The sequence below is a fragment of the Diplotaxodon limnothrissa genome, linkage group LG23 (genome assembly GCF_057381915.1).
Source record: "Diplotaxodon limnothrissa isolate DT_005_m linkage group LG23, D_limnothrissa_male_GT1.1, whole genome shotgun sequence".
Classification (NCBI taxonomy): Eukaryota; Metazoa; Chordata; class Actinopteri; order Cichliformes; family Cichlidae; genus Diplotaxodon; species Diplotaxodon limnothrissa.
The window spans coordinates 25896242-25916623 of NC_140617.1; the positions used below are offsets into that span (position 1 = coordinate 25896242).

Here is a 20382-nt window from a genome sequence, read left to right on the forward strand (position 1 = left end):
TGCTGTGGAGGCGCGCCGGACTCTATAATTTCATATGTGAGGCTGAGAAAACAAGACAGTTATTGTAGGAGCAGGAGGAAAGAAGGATTTGAGGAAGGTGAGAAAGGTTTTTCTCTCTTTACGTCTCTCCTCTGTAAATCATTGACCGTTGTGCTCATAAACAGCGGTGTGCGGCACTTTGTGTCATGGACCTGAGGAATTCAGGGGCTACGTGGTAAGTAGGCGAGGCTAGAAAGAGGCAGCATTTACACTCTTCAGCAGCAAAGTGATGGAGAATATTTAGCTTCTTGGTCACCGTATTCAACCTGATATTCTTGGTGATATCTAAAGACTCGATATTCAGTTGTTTCCAGTGTTTTTGCTTGGTTAGTGACCGAGCTATTGTAGCAACTAAAATGACTGAATAGTGTCTTTATTTCTACAATTTTTTTTATGGTTTTGTTTACATTTATCAGAAAATTTTACAGATAAAAATAATATGATGTCATTTACTGAGGCTTTTAGTCATTTCCATATGAAAATGAGTGTTGCCTGCTACTTCTTTTAAAACAAATTTTCTATGTTTCAGTAAAATTCCGGGTGAATTTTGGGTGAATAATATATTTCAGTATGCTTTTATCATTTAACACCAACATTTTAGTTAAGTAGCACAGGCCTACAGACTGGTCTGCAACCATTTGGCAACCACCAGTCATGAGGGAAAAATTAGTATTCCTTGACCTGTTGTGATTGAAGGTTGAGGGCAGCAACAGGGAAAAATGACTTCTAAAGCCACAAAAACACAGGCCTACAGACCAGTCAGTAGCCCCCTGGCAACCACCTGTTGCTATGGAAAAATATGTATTCTGCAAACCGTTGGCACAAACCTCCTCCTGCTTGCTTTGGTTGCTAGCATATTGGTGCAGTCATAGTTTGCATGGAAGTGGCAGACTTGTCTACAAACACTGTCCAGCTGATCTCAGAGCTGTAGTGAAAATGTGAAAAGTGTGCTGCAGACCAAAAATGTAGAAGCTTCACCTTCAAAGTAAAAGCTGTTCCTCAGCACTGCAGCCGACAAGTTTCAAAAGGAGCAACTTTTACTTTCAGAGGAAACTGTCTCCATTCCTGGTTTGTGTCACACTTTTTAAAGTTTTACTACCATTCGACAAGTAGTTAGCTCATATTTGCTGGCATTCTTTACTAGCTGTTTCACTCAGTGAGAGTCAGGAATCACAGTCAGCCAGGCAGAATGCACATCAAATATGGCATATGGAATAGGGAGGGCTAGAATGGGCAATAATGGCATTCACCCTGCTGGTAACCCAGTTGTTGCTTGAATGGTGTCTCTGCAACAAACCTTGTGGATGGATAGAGAAGGAAAAATAAAATGTAAAAAAAAAAAAAAAAAAAAAAAAAAAAAATATATATATATATATATATATATATATATATGCAGAACAGCAGTGGGGACAGAGCATCTCCTTGGTAGATCCCGCACTTGATGGTAACTTGTGCTATGGGCTTGGAGTTGGCCTCTAGTGTTGTACGCCACATCCCCATTGAGTTCCTGATGAAGGCTCTTAGGGTCCCATTGATCTTGTACAGTAGCTGGTGTTTTGCGCCTCTGGTATTCTTGCCAATTCCTTTCTGTGTCCCGCTCATGTATTGACCCATGTGCCTGTTCATCTTAGCCGATATGATGCCTGACAGGAGCTTCCATGTAGTACTGAGGCAGGTTATTGGTCGGTAGTTGGAGGGGACCGGTCCCTTCTTGGGGTCCTTGGGGATCAGGACCGTCCGGCCTTCAGTTAGCCATTCCGGGTGTCTTTCGTTAACTAGCAGCTGGTTCATTTGTGCTATATATATATATATATATATATATATATATATATATATATATATATATATCTCATAATATATCCTGGAATTCCCACCAGTGAAGTCATCAGATTCACCGTTACGTGTATGCTTCTGTTTCAAACTAAATCTGATTAGAAAAGGTGAAATATCTCAAATACTTATTTCAAACACTCAGAGTATTTAAATTATTTAAATATCTGAAATATGTTCTCATTTTGACAGTTTTCAATGTCCGTAATGTAAAACTGTCTGTCTTAGTGTCTGTTTGTGAAGCAGACTTTAAATAACTATTAATGGCTAGATGTTCACCGGACATCTTCTCCTGATTCTCTGGTCTTTGTTGCATAATTAGTTCATTTATTTTGTTGTTTTTTAGACTGTGGACAAAGTTGCATTTATTTATTTTAATAGAGTAACTTGTGTCTAAGGAGCTTGAAAAGAAAAGCTTCTTGAAGATGTTTCACCTCTCATCAGAGCTTCTTCAGTTCTAAGAGCAATTCATGGAGAGTCACGGATTTTTTTTTAGCCCTATTGGGAGTGTCCTTACGAGGGCTGTGGACCCCCTATGGATCCTCTGCCTAATCACACGAGCCAAGGTGTGAAAACGGGCGTGGGTCACCATCAGCCAAAGTTTCGGGTGAACACATTGTGAGACCTTGCCCCACCCTATCATGTGACTTACTAAGATCAAATGACCCAAGATGTAAGCGGGCGTTAAGGTGTCTGGGAAGGTATCACAAAACTCGATTATAGATGGCAGACAGTTGGTGTCTTAAAGCCCCGCCCTCTTTTCAAAGATGATCATTCACAGTGGACATAGAGGACTGAAATTAGCCATCTATCTTTCACAACCCTCATAGGGACACTCTCAATAGGGCTTAAAAATCTGGGACCCTCCACCAGTTGCTCTTAGGACTGAAGAAGCTTCTAGGATGAGAGGTGAAACGTCTTCAAGAAACTTAAAGGAGTCCAGATGCTTTTCTTTCCAAGCTCCTTAGACTACAATGACCTGGATCACTGAGAACCTTCGCAGACAGTAACTTGTGTCAGCGGAGTCATTTTATCTATAACATTACGGGTGCTTCACAAGTTTTTGTACAAGAAAATGTGACAGTAACCATTCTCTCAGGATGTGTAAATCGGTGTTACACACATACTCTGTAGAGGTAGGGGGAAAAAAATTGATACAGCATAGTACCGCAATATTCTACATTGTAATATTGTATCAGTACAGGGACACCAAATATTGATATTTTATTAAATGAATTCTGGGAATACTACAAACAAGAGGGCTCATCCCACCTGATAGGAAGCAACCTTTCTGCAAACAGTTGCAGTCTGACTTGGACTGACTGCAATCACTCTGACAGATTGCGCTGAAGGCTTGCAAGTAGTTGCTGTCTAATTTATGCAATGCAAATGCGAAGAGACTGCCAAGATGTTGTCTTTAGTCTGAATGAGTTTTTGTTAATAAGAAACTCAACAAGACTCCATTCAGCTAGCTGACGGCTGGTTGCATTTTAGTTATATTTCTATAGAACAGGAAGGTGGCTGAGTGCAAATGTGATAGTTAAATGTGAATTTCTGTCTATGTAGACAGCAACACATGTTATATTTGATGATCCCCGATAATTATTGTATTATCAGAAATAGATTGCATGCAATTGCCAGCTTGACCCCATTTACTCCCAGACTGTTATCAGTTTGATATCGGTCTGATAACAGACTGATAGGAGACTGACTCTGTCTTATGGCAACATTTATGGCAGGTTTTTAGTGAACGTGTTGTTCTGCTTGACAATCTCTTTTTGCATCAAAAAAATAACTGAAGGGAGATAACGTTATCTTATTGGATAAAGCAGATATGGACAAAGTTTAACTTCGAGGATGTAATTTGCAGTTGAAGAAAGGTGATAAATCACAACATCTGTTATTGTAAAAACTCAGCATGTCGCAGAATGCTAAAAATTTCAATAACATAGTATCAGGAGTGAAATATTGTGATAGTATTATATTATCAGGTGAGACACTTGACAATATAATACTAGTCCCACCTCTAGTCATTGCACTTCAAACATAAACTTGACCTTCATTAAGTCAGTGAAGACCTTTAGACATGAACCAGTGAAGAACAGAACATCATCATCATCATCCTCCCCTGATGTGGTAGAAAGTCATCCTGGTGCATATCAGACCCAGCAATACCCACGTACAAAAACTGGCTTCTTGGGAGATTTAACCACCATTGCCACCTCAGCACTTGTGACCTTACTCATGAGATGGTAGGCTGGAAAGTGGCTTGAACCACATCAAAGGTGACGACCCCACTAGAGTTTATATAAGCCTGGCACTCCCCACCAGCTTTTAAAACTCAAGAAGCCTTTCAGATAAGAGGTGAAACATCTTCATGAACCTAAAAGAAATTGGGTGCCTTTGACTCGAGCACTTTCCATTCAACATGTTCTCACTCCCGAGGAGTAATATTTTACGCTAGGTGACAAATCGCCAACATGTTACGCTTCCAGGCACCCAGCACGTTCCTAAAGGACGAGATCAGAAAAATTAGGAAATATGAGAATTGTTTGGAATCAGTCAACACATGTACGTTCATTTTTCTCAAATCGCTTTGGAAAACACTATTTCACGTCATTAAAGCGCTGGTTATGGTTAGGAATAAGGTTATGGTTAGGGTTGGAATACATGGCTGGAACGTCAGTTGAATTCAATTATATTCATTAAACACCACATCATAACAACAGTTGCCTCAAGGCGCCTCATATTGTAAGGTAATGGCCCTACAATCAAACAGAGAAAACTTTCTTTGCTTCAGGTTTCTGTCAAGCTGAAGGCATTGGACTCAAATGGAAACTGTTTAGTACTGACAAAATTAAAACTCAAAAAAAAAAAAAAAAATATATATATATATATATATATATATATATATATATATATATATATATATATATATATATATATATATATATATAAATATATATATATATATAAATAAAAAATATAATTTTTTTTTTTTTCTTTCTTGAAAGGAGCATATATGGAAGGACTGATGAAAAGTTGAAATTCTCATAGCCATTAGCAGCCACTGAAGAAAATACCTCTACCTTTAGCTCCTCACATGTGAGGAATTGCTGCTTGTTTCTGGCTTGTATCACTGCAAACTGAATACCTTTGGCTTTGTGGAAACATCTCTTGGGCACTGGGAACTTGTGATGGTGCTATTTTTCGACACAGACTACATTATTAATCATGTAATGAAAATAATCATTATCTACAGCCGCAGTTTGTCCTCTTTACGTAAGGAGCAAAAGCCTGCATAACAAAACCATGTACGTACAGTAGATCCTCCTGCGTCTTCTGTCAGTTGCGCACAGTTTCCACAGGGTTGTCCCTGATCTGGGTCTGTAATTAGGCCCTCTGTGGCCTGGCTGCTTCCTCCCTCTTCAGCTGCTGGTCTCTGGGCTGTGTCCCAGCCTGGACCGGCCGAGAGCAGCATCCCGCAAAGACATCACGAGCCTGCAAGCAACATGAGAGCAGGGGCACAAAACTCGGCAGCGGCAGAAGCAGTAGAGTTTATTGGCATGTGAACACATTGGGTGCAGTTTGCGACTGCTGACTCCTGCAGTTCATAAGCCCATTTAGAGCAGCATGGAGTAAGCATGCAAGGCATCAAGCTGGACCTGAAACGGCTCTAAATTGAGGAGCTTTCATCAAGAAAAAGAGTTTATGGTTCAGTATCAGCTTTTGTCAGGTGTGAGCTTGACTAATTCACTCCAAAACACTGAAACAAAAGTTGACTGATAGAGAATTCACGGGTCCGCTAGGGTTTTAAGCGACCTCTGACAATCGAAGGTATAAAATGCATGAACCGGCAAACTCATCTACCGAGACATGCACTTTAATGCATCGGCTTTGCAGGCAGACTTGGAAAGATGTCTAATATTTGCTTGCAGCTGTGTTTGTGCATCTGCGAGCGAATGTACTCCCTATCATTGGACTCTGCTGATGGTGGAGAGAACAAAGTTGCTCTCTGAGGATTTTGGAGAGCCATACAGATATTTATACTTGAAAACATAAAAAAGAAAATCTGGCAAAATCTGATAAGATACTTCACTGTGCTTTAAAACTATTGAACATACAAGTTGTTAACTGAAAGGGGGGAAAAAAGTCCAGTCGATGAGTGTAAACATCCGAAAATATACAGAAAAGAGAGATTAAATTCCATCAACATAAATACTGCGTGTTTATTCAGGAGCCATATGCATGCATTCATGCGTCTTCCGGAAAGTCTTGATGGAAAGTTTGCATGAGCTCTTATGAGGAATCCAATTGAGTTTCCCAGCTGACAAATCAGTGTGAGTGTTCAGCTTTGTGTTAACTTTTAACATCAGCCTAAGGGGAGGCGTGACGACAGTGAGCGGTCACTGAGGACGTGCAGAGGTAAAAGGTAAATGAAGTGAAGGTGTGGATAATGTCAGAGCAGACAAGACCCTGGGATTTATGTAAAGCTGTACGATGCATTTATTTATTTTTTTTACCAGTAGGTTTTGGGCAAGATACTAGCCCCGAGGTGCTCTCCGATGCATTCATCTGACTGTGAATGTGTGTGAATGTTAGATAGAAAGCACTTAGGTAGAAAAGGCATATGAATGGGTGAATGAGGCATGTAGTATAAAGTGCTGTGAGTGCTCAAGCAGAATGGAAACACGCTTTCTGAGAACCAGTCCATTTATCATCTATTTGTTTCATTTCTATGTTGTTCTGTGCTTTTATTTCAACATATCAGCGGGAGAACCAAAATAAGGGTCAGAAGCTTTTGTGAAACGTTTTGACTGACATTCACAATCGGCACGACTGCTGAAAGGCTCAGATGACGCTTTACTTGTTGACTTCTCGCTATGTCATCATATTGGGCCTAACACTTGAGAAGTTGTTATTGCCCTTAAAGGTAACACGATGTCCTCATTACTCCGGCCTCTGTGTGTGCCACTCTGTGTGTGAGGAGATGCACTTAGAGCGAGATTGAGAGCATCCATCCATCCATCCATCCATTTTCTTCCGCTTATCCAGGGCCGGGTCGCAGGGGCAGCAGCCTAAGCAGAGAAGCCCAGACCTCCCTCTCCCCAGCCGCCACCTCCTCCAGCTTATCCGGGCCAGCCGAAACATGTAATCTCTCCAGCGTGTCCTGGGTCTGCCCGGGGCCTCATCCCAGAAAACCTTGCCCAGGAGGCACCCAGGGGGCATCCTTGTCAGATGCCTGAACCACCTCAACTGGCTCTTTTCGATGTAGAGGAGCAGCGGCTCTACTCTGAGCCCCTCCCGAATGGCCAAACTTCTCACCCTATCTCTAAGGGAGAGGCCAGCCGCTGCACCAATCAGTCTGTCGATCTCCCGCTCCCTTCTCCCATATCTCGCGAACAAGACCGCGAGATACTTAAACTCCTCCACTTGGGGCAGGAACTCATCCCCGACCCGGAGTGGGCACTCCACCCTTTTCCTTTACTGCAGATTTATTATTTATTTATTTAACAAAGTTATGCACATAAACACCTCAGTGAGGATTATACGTTAGTAATTTAGCTCGGGTGTCAGTAGACAAAGACAAGGACATTGTATTATTACCTGAAAAGATTCTATAAATGCATCCTTGTTATCAGCATGAGGGGAAACTGTAGAATGACTATGAAGGTCCAAATTTAGACCTGGAAAATTGAAAAAATAGAAAAATACGTAGTCTTTAAGTAATTTCTTTGTGTGGACAGTAGTGCTTTAAGCAGATTTCAACAGTTGATATTAGTGTTTTAAGGGAGCCGGAGGGGAAAAAGGAGAGTCTGAAAGACTTTAGAAGAGCTCAGGCCAATTCGTTGTTACTTGTTTTGTTAGACGCCCAATTAGCAGAAATACCAGTGAATCACCTGACTTAGACGTCATTCTGTGCAGATCTTGAGATTGTAGTTGCAGCTTTTTAGATTTTATTTTCTTTCTTTCTTTTTCTTTTTTTTGCTGATTAGTCAGGACTCATTCATCAATTTAAATGTGCCTTTTGTTTCCAGAGGATGTGAGTGTGAGTGTTCAGGGTTCAAACATACGATTTCTGGGATTCGGGGCAGGAAGTTGAGGTCACGATGAGAGAAAACGAGGTCGAGAGGAATGAGGTGAGCGTAAACATGAGGTTGGGGAGGATGAGGGAGAGTGAGTGTGAGACTCTGAGGCACCATACCCCTCCTCTTAAAAAACAGCAGCAGCGACTTGTCTAAAATCAGAGCTGTTTACCTGCTAATAATAGAGAAACACCAGCACGCTGCCAACTCTTCCACCCGTCCTCTCATCGCCTTCCCCACACATGATGCTTTACTGTAGGGCAGCCATGGGGGAGGGGCTCAGGAGGCATGGCCTCCAGGTGAGCGTTCCTTCTCCTCGTGGACTTTGCTCTATCACAATAGCAGGGAGGAGCTTTCCCGAGCTTAGCTCTACAAAATGGTCAAGAGGTTATTGACCTGCTGTAATCTCCTTTTTTATTCCTCGTCTGCTGTTTTCTTTTCTTGCCAACAACAGAAGATAACAATCCTGCGGTTGCTGTGTTCACACCTCGGGAGTCACGTTCCTCAAATACAGAAGTATGGAAGCTAATTTGTACACACCAGAAATAAATCAATAACCCCCCCCCCCCCCCCAAAAAAAAACCAAACAAACAAAAAAAACAAACAAACAACTGCATTGACTTTGACTGAAAGCAATCAGTTATCATTAAGATAAGGTAAAAGGCACAGACCAAAAGACGGGTAAAAAAAGAAACTTTTTTTAAAACACTCAATAAAATAAACAAAAGGACACAAAAGAGAACAAAGGAGGTGGAAAAGTGAAAGTTGGGACTGTTTTTAAACTGAGAACTTTTCAGGATTGGAAACAACAGGGGAACTAGAAACGGGTAATGGAAACTATTGGACATCGATTTAAAAAAAACATAGAAAGACGAGGCAGAGGAAGGAACAGACAGGGGACACTGAGGGAACTAAACGCATCAGAAATAAATTCAACTAAACAGGTTAATAAACCGAGAATTTAAACCTGAAAAAATATGTGAGTTTATGGGGACTGACTATTAGAGCTTCCAGTAGATATTAAAGGAACTGCAGATTTCAGTAGTTCTTCTTTTTTTCATAGAGGTTGCTGTTTGTGTTGTCCATCCATCCATCTTCATCCGCTTTATCTGAGGCCGGGTCGCGGGGGCAGCAGCCTAAGCTTGTGTTGTTTCTTTCCAATTTTCTTTTTTGACATACAAATGATCTGATATGAAATTGTCAACATCCATAGTTTATAACTCAGAATTTTAATAATATAATTTTCATTTAACATGACAGACTAAAACCATTTTTTGTAGCAGGCTGTAAAGATGTTTTTTTTTTTTCTGGTGTGAAGTTGAGCATTTTAACATGAGTCTATGGAGACTGATTCAATGTTTGGAGTCAGCTTCAGGTGGCCATTACAGGAATTGCAGCTTTTGACAGTTCAGTGTAAGTTTTACTTGTTTAAACGCTGGAGGCTTCTGCTTGATGAATAAAAATGAACACTTTAACTGACAAGTGGCATCAGTACTGAATGTTTTAGTAAAGTTAGCAGCAATTTATTGCTTTATCACCAATCCAACAGGACTGTTAGTCTCTGTCTCTAATGATGTATAATATTATATAAAATGAAAATGTGCTGAGTCTCTATATTACAAGTAACTGGTGTGATAAGGACTCAAATCTCTGGTTGCATCAGGAAGGGCAGCTGAAAGAATCGTATATAAAAATGGTAAATATAGTTACATTTTTACTAACAACAAGTAAAATGTATATGAAGCAATGAAGCCACATTAAGTAAGGCTTTTAGCATCAATATTTTAGCATTTTATACACATCAGTTCTCGCAGTGTGCCATTAACACTTAGTGGTGGAGGCTGAAACTAAGCCTCTTTATGTTGACGCATTGTTCTGTTAAAATCGAATTAAAATTCATCTGCTTTTTGTGACACCTTCCATGGAGCAAAGAGGAGGGATTTAAACTAGTTTTAACATTTGATTTTGGCGCTTCGGGGCCTCCGGATCCAACAAATTGATTTCAGCATTTCACATCAATTAATATGAAGTGAGTTGGTTTGCAGCTTGAGAGGAGGAGGAAGAGGAGAAGGGAGGGAGAAGGTGAATAAAAAAGCAAGAGAATAAGGTCTGCTTTCTCCTGCTTTCTCTCCCCTCAGCACATTGGTTTCTCTGTGCCCAAAGCAGAAATAAGCCTCGCCAGAGTGTACATTTATTTTTACGATATTTAAACAAACAAATAACGAAAATAAATCAATGTGAAACCTCGAAACCTGACCAAAGTGTGTTTAGGAGCCCCTCTGCTCTGACAGCGAGCGGGGAGACCACCAATTTCTCCTGGTCAATATTTGAGGAGCTAATTTGGAGAGTTTGTCCTCCATTTGAGAGAAAAAGAAGGATTTATTGAATGGTGAGTGTTTTTCTATGTGCCAGCCGTGCGTTCGCATAATGTCACAGGAGTTTACCTGAAGCCTTATCTGTCAGACAGAGTGTGTGTGTTTGTGTGTGTGTTTCTGTTGTTACTGCTCGCCGCTCTACCTGCAGTCAGCTGGGCCAATAATGTAGCTTTGATTAGAGGCTTATCGCAACCCCGACACACCCTCAATCACACCTCAGACATGTGACTCCACACAGCAGGGCCATAAAGCAAATATGCCCCAAAGGCAGGGGCTGCAAGTCACTTCTATTGATTTATCAGCTTTAATTAATGGAAGGGGCAGGGTGAAAACTAACACCTGAAACTTGCAAAATCTCATCAGAGTCTAAAAATAAAGACACGTAACTGTGACTTGCCCTTCCAAGTTTGTTGTTGAGTAGGCTTAAAAGGTTTTAAGGTGGGAAAACTGAGTGTACTCCTGTAAAAGTAATATAAAGCATATTTAAGATTTACTGAAATAATAAATGGAGAATTAAAACTAATGACAAAATTTAAACTTCTTGGGGATCTTATGTTATATTAAGGAAAGCTAGTGGCAGGCAACAGGAAAATCAAAATAGAAATATAAAAATACCTGAGAAATGACTCAGATGTTCACTTTTTATTACTTTAAGCAGTCAGGAATTTAAAAAAAAACATATAAAATCATCCCCCTGACACATAAAACCACTTCCAGTTTAAGAATTTCAGACTTTATGATCCATAAAACGCTGTTTAGTTGATTTTTAATTTAGTTATTTGGAATAAAAATTCCAAGTGAGGCACCTGACATGCTAGCTATACATGCAGAAAAACTGCATGTATTCAATGCCAGTTACTTAGCACCCTGTCACAAAAGCACATTATTTGTTCCCTTTTCCTTAGTTGAATTTCTGAAAAATGTCAAAGATAACACAATTTGACAGACATAAAATGCTATTTTTGCACCAACAAGGTGATTCCCAACGAGGTATTAGCTGAAAACTTGTCATATCTCAGCGTGGTGTGCACCAAAATTGAAGCAGGGAATTAGTCTGTAAACTGCATTTGTTTCTCAGTAAGAATAATTCTACATTTTCAAGCTAGTTATTGAGTACTAGCATTTCTCAGAATATAGCTGATATTTAGCTTTAGATCAGAGGAATATTTCAAAGAGTCTACATACTCTAAGTGAAGTGGCAGCATATCTTACTGATGAAGAAATGGGGAAATCTAGTATTGGATAAAGAGACTCTGTCAGAGAAACACTCTGATGGGTTCTCCATAAATTGAAGGCTTTACCTTAGTTTTAGTTATAACATTCACAACCTGGTGTCCAAGGTATGCGAGACATTGCTTAAAATCTCCAGCTTTACCTCATGAGACCCTAACCCTCTGCTTGATAATCAACCAGCTCATATTCCAAGCTCAGCCTTAAGGTAAACTCAGGCTGAGCAAAAAGAAAGTTTCTGTTTATTGGTTATGGTCCTTCATCAGTTAATACTAGACAGGACACTGTGGAGTTTGAAGCATCATTTGTGTACCTAGGGTCTGGAAACTGGGAAACTGTAGATATTTAAATATTTAGCTTCATGAGTTACGCAGACTGGAAACAAAACTGTTGATGGGATCGAACTACAGTGGCTTGCAAAAGTATTCGGCCCCCTTGAACTTTCCCACATTTTGTCACATTACAGCCACAAACATGAATCAATTTTATTGGAATTCCATGTGAAAGACCAACACAAAGTGGTGTACACTTGAGAAGTGGAACGAAAATCATACATGATTCCAAACATTTTTTTTCAAATAAATAACTGCAAAGTGGGGTGTGCGTAATTATTCAGCCCCTTTTGGTCTGAGTGCAGTCAGTTGCCCATAGACATTGCCTGATTAGTATTAGTATTTAGTATTTATTTATTTATTGTCCTTGTCAAGAACAATGAAATTGCGTTTGGGGCTTCCATACAACCCAAAAAAAAAAGAAGAAAATAATAAATACCCCTTAAAACCCAAGTGTACATATTTAACCCAGTGTGACTCCAATGCAATAAGACAATCCTTAGCAATAATGTTCGTAGAAATTCAGACAAAGACCTGAGAAACATGACAAAATACAACAATGCAACCCATTCAATATTATTGTACTGTGAGATATGATATCAGATATGATAGTTATCTATTTAAGAAAGAGGGGGGGGGGGGGGGCAGGAGGGGGAAGAGAATAAAGATATGATGCACCAATGCAGACCAGTTCATTGCTATTAAGAAGTTGGATATGGTTATTGTCCGTGAGAGGGGGGCAGAGAGTTCAGGAGCCTCACAGCCTGTGGATACAGGCTGTTGGCCAGTCTGGATGTTCTGGCCTGTATAGACCTGTACCTTCTCCCTGAGGGCAGCAGATGGAAAAGGTGGCGCGCAGGGTGATGTTGGTCCCGCAGGATACTGTGCACCCTCCTCAGACAGCGAGTGGGGAAGATATTACTGATCTCTGGCAGACTTGTTCCAATAATTCTGCCAGCTTCTTTCATCACCCGCTGGAGTGCTTGCTGATGATTAGTGCCAATGACTAAATAGAGTGCACCTGTGTGTAATCTAATGTCAGTACAAATACAGCTGCTCTGTGACGGCCTCAGAGGTTGTCTAAGAGAATATTGGGAGCAACAACACCATGAAGTCCAAAGAACACACCAGACAGGTCAGGGATAAAGTTATTAAGATATTTAAAGCAGGCTTAGGCTACAAAAAGATTTCCCAAGCCTTGAACATCCCACGGAGCACTGTTCAAGCGATCATTTAGAAATGGAAGGAGTATGGCACAACTGTAAACCTACCAAGACAAGGCCGTCCACCTAAACTCACAGGCCGAACAAGGAGAGCGCTGATCAGAAATGCAGCCAAGAGGCCCATGGTGACTCTGGACGAGCTGCAGAGATCTATAGCTCAGGTGGGGGAATCTGTCCATAGGACAACTATTAGTCGTGCACTGCACAAAGTTGGCCTTTATGGAAGAGTGGCAAGAAGAAAGCCATTGTTAACAGAAAACCATAAGAAGTCCCGTTTGCAGTTTGCCACAAGCCATGTGGGCGACACAGCAAACATTAAAAAGAAGGTGCTCTGGTCAGATGAGACCAAAATGGAACTTTTTGGCCAAAATGCAAAACGCTATGTGTGGCAGAAAACTAACACTGCACATCACTCTGAACACACCATCCCCACTGTCATATATGGTGGTGGCAGCATCATGCTCTGAGGGTGCTTCTCTTCAGCGGGGACAGGGAAGCTGGTCAGAGTTTATGGGAAGATGGATGGAGCCAAATACAGGGCAATCTTGGAAGAAAACCTCTTGGAGTCTGCAAAAGACTTGAGACTGGGGCGGAGGTTCACCTTCCAGCAGGACAACGACCCTAAACATAAAGCCAGGGCAACAATGGAATGGTTTAAAAGAAAACATATCCATTTGTTAGAATGGCCCAGATGATATCCGACCTTAACTTGACATGTGAAAGCAGCTTCTGCTAAAAATATTCTCAGAGATAAATAGGATAGCTAGACAGAGTATATTTCTCAAACAGTGGTTCGTCCTCACTGACTTTCTGCTACATTCAGAATTTAATTTAAAGCTCGAAGCACTGAATCATCAGGTCCCATCTTAGTATGTTAAAGACTTACTAGTACTATATCACCCCAACAGAGCACTTCGCTCTCAGACTGCTGGCTTATTTGTGGTTAGAGTAAGTTTGAATGAATTTGAGTGAGTAGAATGGGAGGGAATGCCAGGGCGCTGTACTATGTAACAGACACCCTTTGTACTGTGATGATCCTGTGTCACATTTAGCCATCTTTTAATCAGTGTAACTGGGAGCATCTGGAGCATTTAGGTCTCTCGATCTATCCACCATAGTGTTGGTTTAGTCCTAGTGTTTTTAATTTTGCTTCTCTTGGTTAATAATTGGTACACTTTGTCTCTCTCTCCTGTTATTTGTCATGGCTCATGAGTTGCATTATGACAAATTTGGGGGCTTGTCCAGGATTCTTACATGGGAGTTTTTAAGGTTCAAACATCCCATTTTGGTAAATCTTCCATCAGTTATGGCCCTAGTCTTTTTTTTTTTCTATAGTTTGTTTTGTTCTTGCTCCCTCTTTGTGCTTCTTTTTCCTTTTCCACATAACCAGTAACAGTAGATGGCTGCCTCTTTTTTTTAATCTCTGAGTGCATATTGCACTTTTTAAAACTACATTGCATCTAAAAGAGCAGCATCTTTTTGTTTTCTTTTTTTTCATGCATGGAGGTTAATTCCTGTTTTAATATATCCGTTATCACACCTTTCAGAGTTTGCATAAAGCCTTGTTGAAAGGTTCAAGGGTTTATAACACATTTAGGAAAATCTGGAGCTTGAACAATTTTTACCTCTGACAACACTGGAGAAATAATAAGACATATGAAACTTTTAAGTGCTTTGAATCTTTGCCAGTTTTTCACGCAGGTTTTGCCTCGTTCTGTTTCTCTCCATCAGGCTCTTCCTCTGCTCTGTTCTGAACAACAGGAAGCTCTGGGCTTCGATGGCGATCTTCAGGAGCTATACGCCGCCATCGTCACTCACGGAAGTGCACGAAAGCGCAAACTGTCGGAGCAGCACTCTGCTGAGGAGGTCGAACACGCCAACAAGGAGCCAGAACTCGTCTTAAACGCTTCAGGTGAACATTACAGCTTCACAACTGCGCTGAAGTTTAATGGTCAAATTTAAAGATTTAGTCAGGTTTATGTGAACATTTAATATTTCCTCTTTATCTTCATCAAAGAAATTGCATTGTGATAGTTTTGGTTGTATATTTTTGATTTTGAATGCATACATCTGCACACTTTGCAGATGACAGTTTGCATATTGAGGCTGATATCCATTACAAAAATCTAAAAAGTAAATAAATGTGTTGAATCCAAGAGAAGAACTGCCCTACTGCATGAGGAGATCAGAAGTGGTAGAGAGGACTGTAAGAGAGTGGAAAGCCGTGTGATAGGAGTGACTGATGGGTTGAAGGTGGGTGTGGGTTTAGATCAAGGATCGACTCTGAGCCCCTTCTGTTTGCAGTAGTGATGGACAAGCTGATAGATGAGGTCAGGCAGGAGTCTGCATGGACTATGATGTTTGCAGATGACACCGTGATCTGTAATGACAGTAAGGAGCAAATGAAGGAGAGCCTGGATAGGTGGAGGTATGCACTGGAGAGAAAATGAATAAAAGTTGGTAGAAGCAAGACATGTGTGTGAATGAGAGGCAGACAGGTGTTACAGTGAAGGTAGATGAGCTTAAGTATCTGGGGTCAACCAGATACTTAAAAGCGTGTCAGGGGTGATTTGTAACAGAAAGATGGCGGCAAGAATGAAAGGGGAAGTTTACAACATGCAAACGTAAAGGACAGGGCAACTAACAACTGTTCATATAAATAAATGTTCATAAATACAGAAGCAAAATAAATCAGAACACCAGTTTACATTTTCAGTTTCCTATTATGTGCTAAAACATCTGTCACAGCCTTCAGTTTGAACAGAAGTTAGTTTATAACAATGTGAAGCAGTGAGACATGGTTTCTAATAGATATTGGAGATAAAGGTTATTCAATGTAATAAATACATATGCCAGGTACAGAAGTTAAACCCCTGTATATGGGAGTCAGCTCAGGTCATAACAACCAGCTGCATTTGTTTTTAAAAACTCTCCTGTGTAAAAACAACAAACTGTATATAAAAGATGGACATAGCCACCCATGAGTTATCCAGTGGTTTTGCATTTTCAACTTTAGTGGAAAAAAAAAAGAAGAATAAAATCCCTTCAAATCATTTTTTGTTTTTTGTGTTTTTTCTCCCAATCAGCTGATCTGTGTTGATGAGTTGATACATCATGAAAATGGGAGCAAATGATGTGTTTTTGTCACAGGCTGCTAGTAACAAAGTGTCTGAGGATGCAATTTAAAATGGTTTCTTCACTGAGTTGTCTGTTTAGTGCACTTTAGTTGCTTAAGATGATTCATAGGTCATAGTGTTAAATAGCTTAAGATACAAAATCATTCCTCTGAAAATCATCAGCTATAAGGACTCAACTGAAAATTGGTGAAAAGGGGGCCAGTGTCTTAAGAAAACCTTTGCCGGCAGAGCGACTGGTCAAAAGCACTTTTAAAAATTACAAATTGCAAGCCTGGCTGCTTGGAAGCAAAATATAAAGAAATGAGGAGTGGATCAAGACTTTTGCACAGCACTGTAACTTTGGAATGAAAACAATCAGTTTAAGCATCAGCAGTACAAACACACTCCAGTGGTCCAGTTTAGTGACTCCAGTTAGCTGTGATGAAGCCTTTAGGCAGCAAACCAGCTGCTGTCAATCAAAGAGGAAACGATGCTAAGTTTTAGCCTCAGCAAAATCCAAATGTGTGAGGTATGAGATCCATCTAATATCAAGGGTTAAACTATCTTTAGAGACTATGAAATTCTTTGCATCAGGCTGTAGACATGTTTATATCTGCTATAAAGAGTTGGACATTCGAAGATAGGAGTCTGTGGGCATACAGCCACGAGTGGACACTAGCAGGTGTTAGTGTCCACTCCTGCAGCAGGTCTTTTTTTTGTTTTCTTTTTTCTTTTTTGAAATCTCTAGAAATTGCTGATCGGTTGTAGTAGCAGCAAGTTTAATCCTGATTTACTGATGGCAGATTTGACATGTTGGTGCTTCTCTGAGTCATTATTTAGTTTAATAAACATCTTCATCCTCGTCCTTCAGCCGGCGGATCTGTCAGCAGTGAATCGGCTGATGGGAATGAAAAACAGACCAACAACGGGGAGCCGGAAACACGTGGAGCCAAGATGGTCAACAGACCCAAAATGCAGCAGGTACAACAGAAGACTTTTTTTTTTTTTTTTTTTTTTTTTTAAGATTTGACCAATTAGGGTTATTTGTAGGGGAACAAATGCAACAAAGCTGGAGATTAAAAGAGATTTTAAATCCAAATTCATCAGCTGGGATCTACAATATTCAAATTACAAGTCAGCAGATAAACTGTGAAATGCGTCTCCTGCTTAAATGCTTCCTTGGGGAAGAAAAAAGAAGAGATTGAGTGATTTTAAAAACAGGAAATTGGAAATAGACTATGAAAAACATTCCTCCTTTTGTGTTTTTTGTCTTCCTCAGTCTCTTCCTGTCACATCCACCGCTGCAGAGCGACCGGCCTCCAAACCGAAGAAGAAGAAAGTGGGCCTGTTCAGATGATCTCGAGCAGTAGGACGCACACACAATTACGAATTTAGAAAAAGTGCCGTCCTTTAAAAACACTTCTTATTGAATTTTTACACTCTTGAGGACATTTTTACAAACCTACTTTTAAAAATGTTTAGATTTTAGACTAAAAGTGTCATTAAATAAATACTTTTTTCTATTTTTACCATTTTTGTTAAAAATAGAAATAGAAAAACCACTGTGGGATCAGGTTTTCTTTTTGATGATTGTACTGATGACTGACAGCTGGTAGGTAGGTAATTTCTTGTTCTTTTTAGGTTTTAATAAACTATTAACCTTCATGTATCTTTAACTAGGTGTGAAATGTTTTTAAAGAAGTCATATTGCCAATTAAAGGTATACATGTATTTTTAATGGGTGTTTATGTTTGTTATTTGTTATGTAAACCACAGAATTTTTTTAAAAATTGAACATAATAAGAGATTAAACTCAAAAACAGCTTTCGAAGGAATATTAAGTTTTTAATGTTATAAAATAAAAGCTTCAACAACTTTTCACTAAAACTTCAGGCTTCTATTTTTCCGCCAATCTTAAGTAGTTGCTTTCTCCATGACCCAGACAGTCGGAGCACAATGAGCAGACAGCGGTCGATAGAGGAGCCGCTCTCCTTTTTCAGGGCTCAGTGAGATGTTGACTCAAGGTGTTGCAGCATGTCGGGAATGCTATTGAAGTTTTAGTTTGAGAAGTCAGTGTTTGCTTGCATGGCTCCAAAGAGTTTCTGTGTGAGAGACATTTGTTAAAAAAAAAATTGCAGTTTTCTCCACTGAAAGAGCAGATTATTGTTATTTATTTAAGTGACAAATGCTGCTTTTATGGTCAAAAGAAAGAAGGTGGTGAAACATGAGGATTGTGTAATTCCATTTCGGTTGTTTATTTGCAAAAATCAATCATATCACATCATGATTTTGTCTCTTTGATCACCTGTGTGTTCAGATTTGTTGATCAGAGATACCTGAGAGTAACTTTGGATACCAGCCAATCAGAATTGTCCCTCTTTCACGACTCTTTCACGACAGACAACACAGACAGATGTTTCTGAATGTAAATGAGGGTTTATTAAATTAATACAACCAGGAAATAGAATTAATGCTCTATAAGCTTCTCTAAGTTTAACATGGCAGAAAAACTGTTTTTGATCCACAGACTGTATATAGAAGATGGATGTAGCCACTATGGCATCACCCAAATGGTATTTGGACTCAATTTGGAAGCGTCAGTGTTAGCATTTTGGTTGCTGCATTGTTAGTTTTCTTGAGGCAGAAGTGATCACGTTTTGAAGAGGAAATTGAATAGATATTTCGAGAAACTATCCAGTAGTGTTATTTGATACTGCAAATGTTCCTATCAATCAGATATCAAGTAAATGCAGGGCCAATATTGCTAATACCAATACCGGTCATTTCAGTTCTTAATTCAAATGAACCCAATTTAAAGGCTGTTATCTACAAAATCACTGCAGTAGAGCAAATTTTGGTATCGATCCAAAACCAAGTAAGTACAGGGTCAGTATTGCTGATAGCAAATATTTTTAACCCATAAAGGAGAGCAGTCTGTCATGACTTATGAGAAGACTCATCATTAATTTGCAGATTCTGAACACATTAATAAATATTCAATACAGAAAAATATAGTTTTTAGCTTTTCGTGTACTTTGAAACTGGATTTATTAGAGACCTGGAATGTAAATGTGTCTGTTTCTAAAGCACTTTGTGTCAACTTCTGTTGTTTAAATGTGCTGTAGGCTGTAAGTATAATAGACCGTGAACACAAAAAGGTTAAGACATGTTTCACAGGGTATGTTTTTTTTAATTTAAAAAAAATGTATTTAACACAATTCAGTGGTCTATATATTGATACTTTGTTTCTATCCTCTATCATTCTAGTATCGATCTGATACCAATACCAGCATTTGTATCGATACGATCGATCCGTCAAGCTCTACCATTCAAAAAGAGCAAAACTATTTTTTGCAATATGCTGTAGATGTTTGTTTTGTAAAGTTGGACATTTTAAATGGGAGCCTATGGGCATTGACTCATTTATGGTGAGATATTCTATTCTGTTTCCATAAAGCATTTCAACCACCATTTATTAAACAAAGCTTACAAATGTTTGATTCCAGCATTTTCTAAAATCCGCTTTTCTTTATCTTGTATATAGTAATTGAAGATCAAGAACAGTAACTTTGTCTCTAGATGGTCTTCTGGAGAAAAGTTTGAAGGAAATTGTTTAACCCTCAAAGTCTCTCTGCAGGGTGGGTGGGGGGTACATCAAAGTCCAGGATTAGTTAAGGAAGAATCCAGCCAGAGCCCGAGATGACGATCTGCAAAAACAAACCAAAAAACAGTCATCTGTGTAAAAATCATAGCTGCTGCTTTTTCTTGGGCCTAATTTTCATGATACTTTAAAAACAGTCAGCACAAGGGATTGAAATCCTTAAGTTTCTTTGATAGTTGCTAAAATTACATTTTTGGTCAATACATGTTGCATCAGATGACAGTTTCCATGAGTTTCCTGATGTGGTGGAGGGTTGTTGGAAAGGTCTCCTGTTTTCTGGTTTATCTTGGGACCCCTCAGCAGGCCTCAGACTTCAGTTTGACCCCTGGTGATGGAGGGTGTGACATCAGCAGAGGGCTCAATGGGCTCTGAAACGGTGTTGGGTGGTTTGTGAAACCGGATCTGTCCAATAAGCCGCTCAGTTATCCTCAAGTGATCTCCCTGAATGTAGTCTCTGTAACCCCGACAACAAAGCAGCCGGTAAGCATGT

General features: G+C 39.7%; 1 protein-coding gene across 1 annotated transcript in view; it reads left to right on the plus strand.

Annotated features, from left to right (window-relative positions):
* Positions 1 to 17672, plus strand: part of nhej1 (nonhomologous end-joining factor 1) — a 30438-nt gene extending 12766 nt beyond the window's left edge. The window contains exons 7-9 of the mRNA XM_085347153.1: positions 14847 to 15027; positions 17103 to 17212; positions 17511 to 17672. Coding sequence (XP_085203279.1) covers positions 14847 to 15027; positions 17103 to 17212; positions 17511 to 17588 — 369 coding nt within the window. The 3' untranslated portion in view covers positions 17589 to 17672. The remainder of the gene's footprint in view (positions 1 to 14846; positions 15028 to 17102; positions 17213 to 17510) is intronic.
* Positions 17673 to 20382: the final 2710 nt, after the last annotated feature.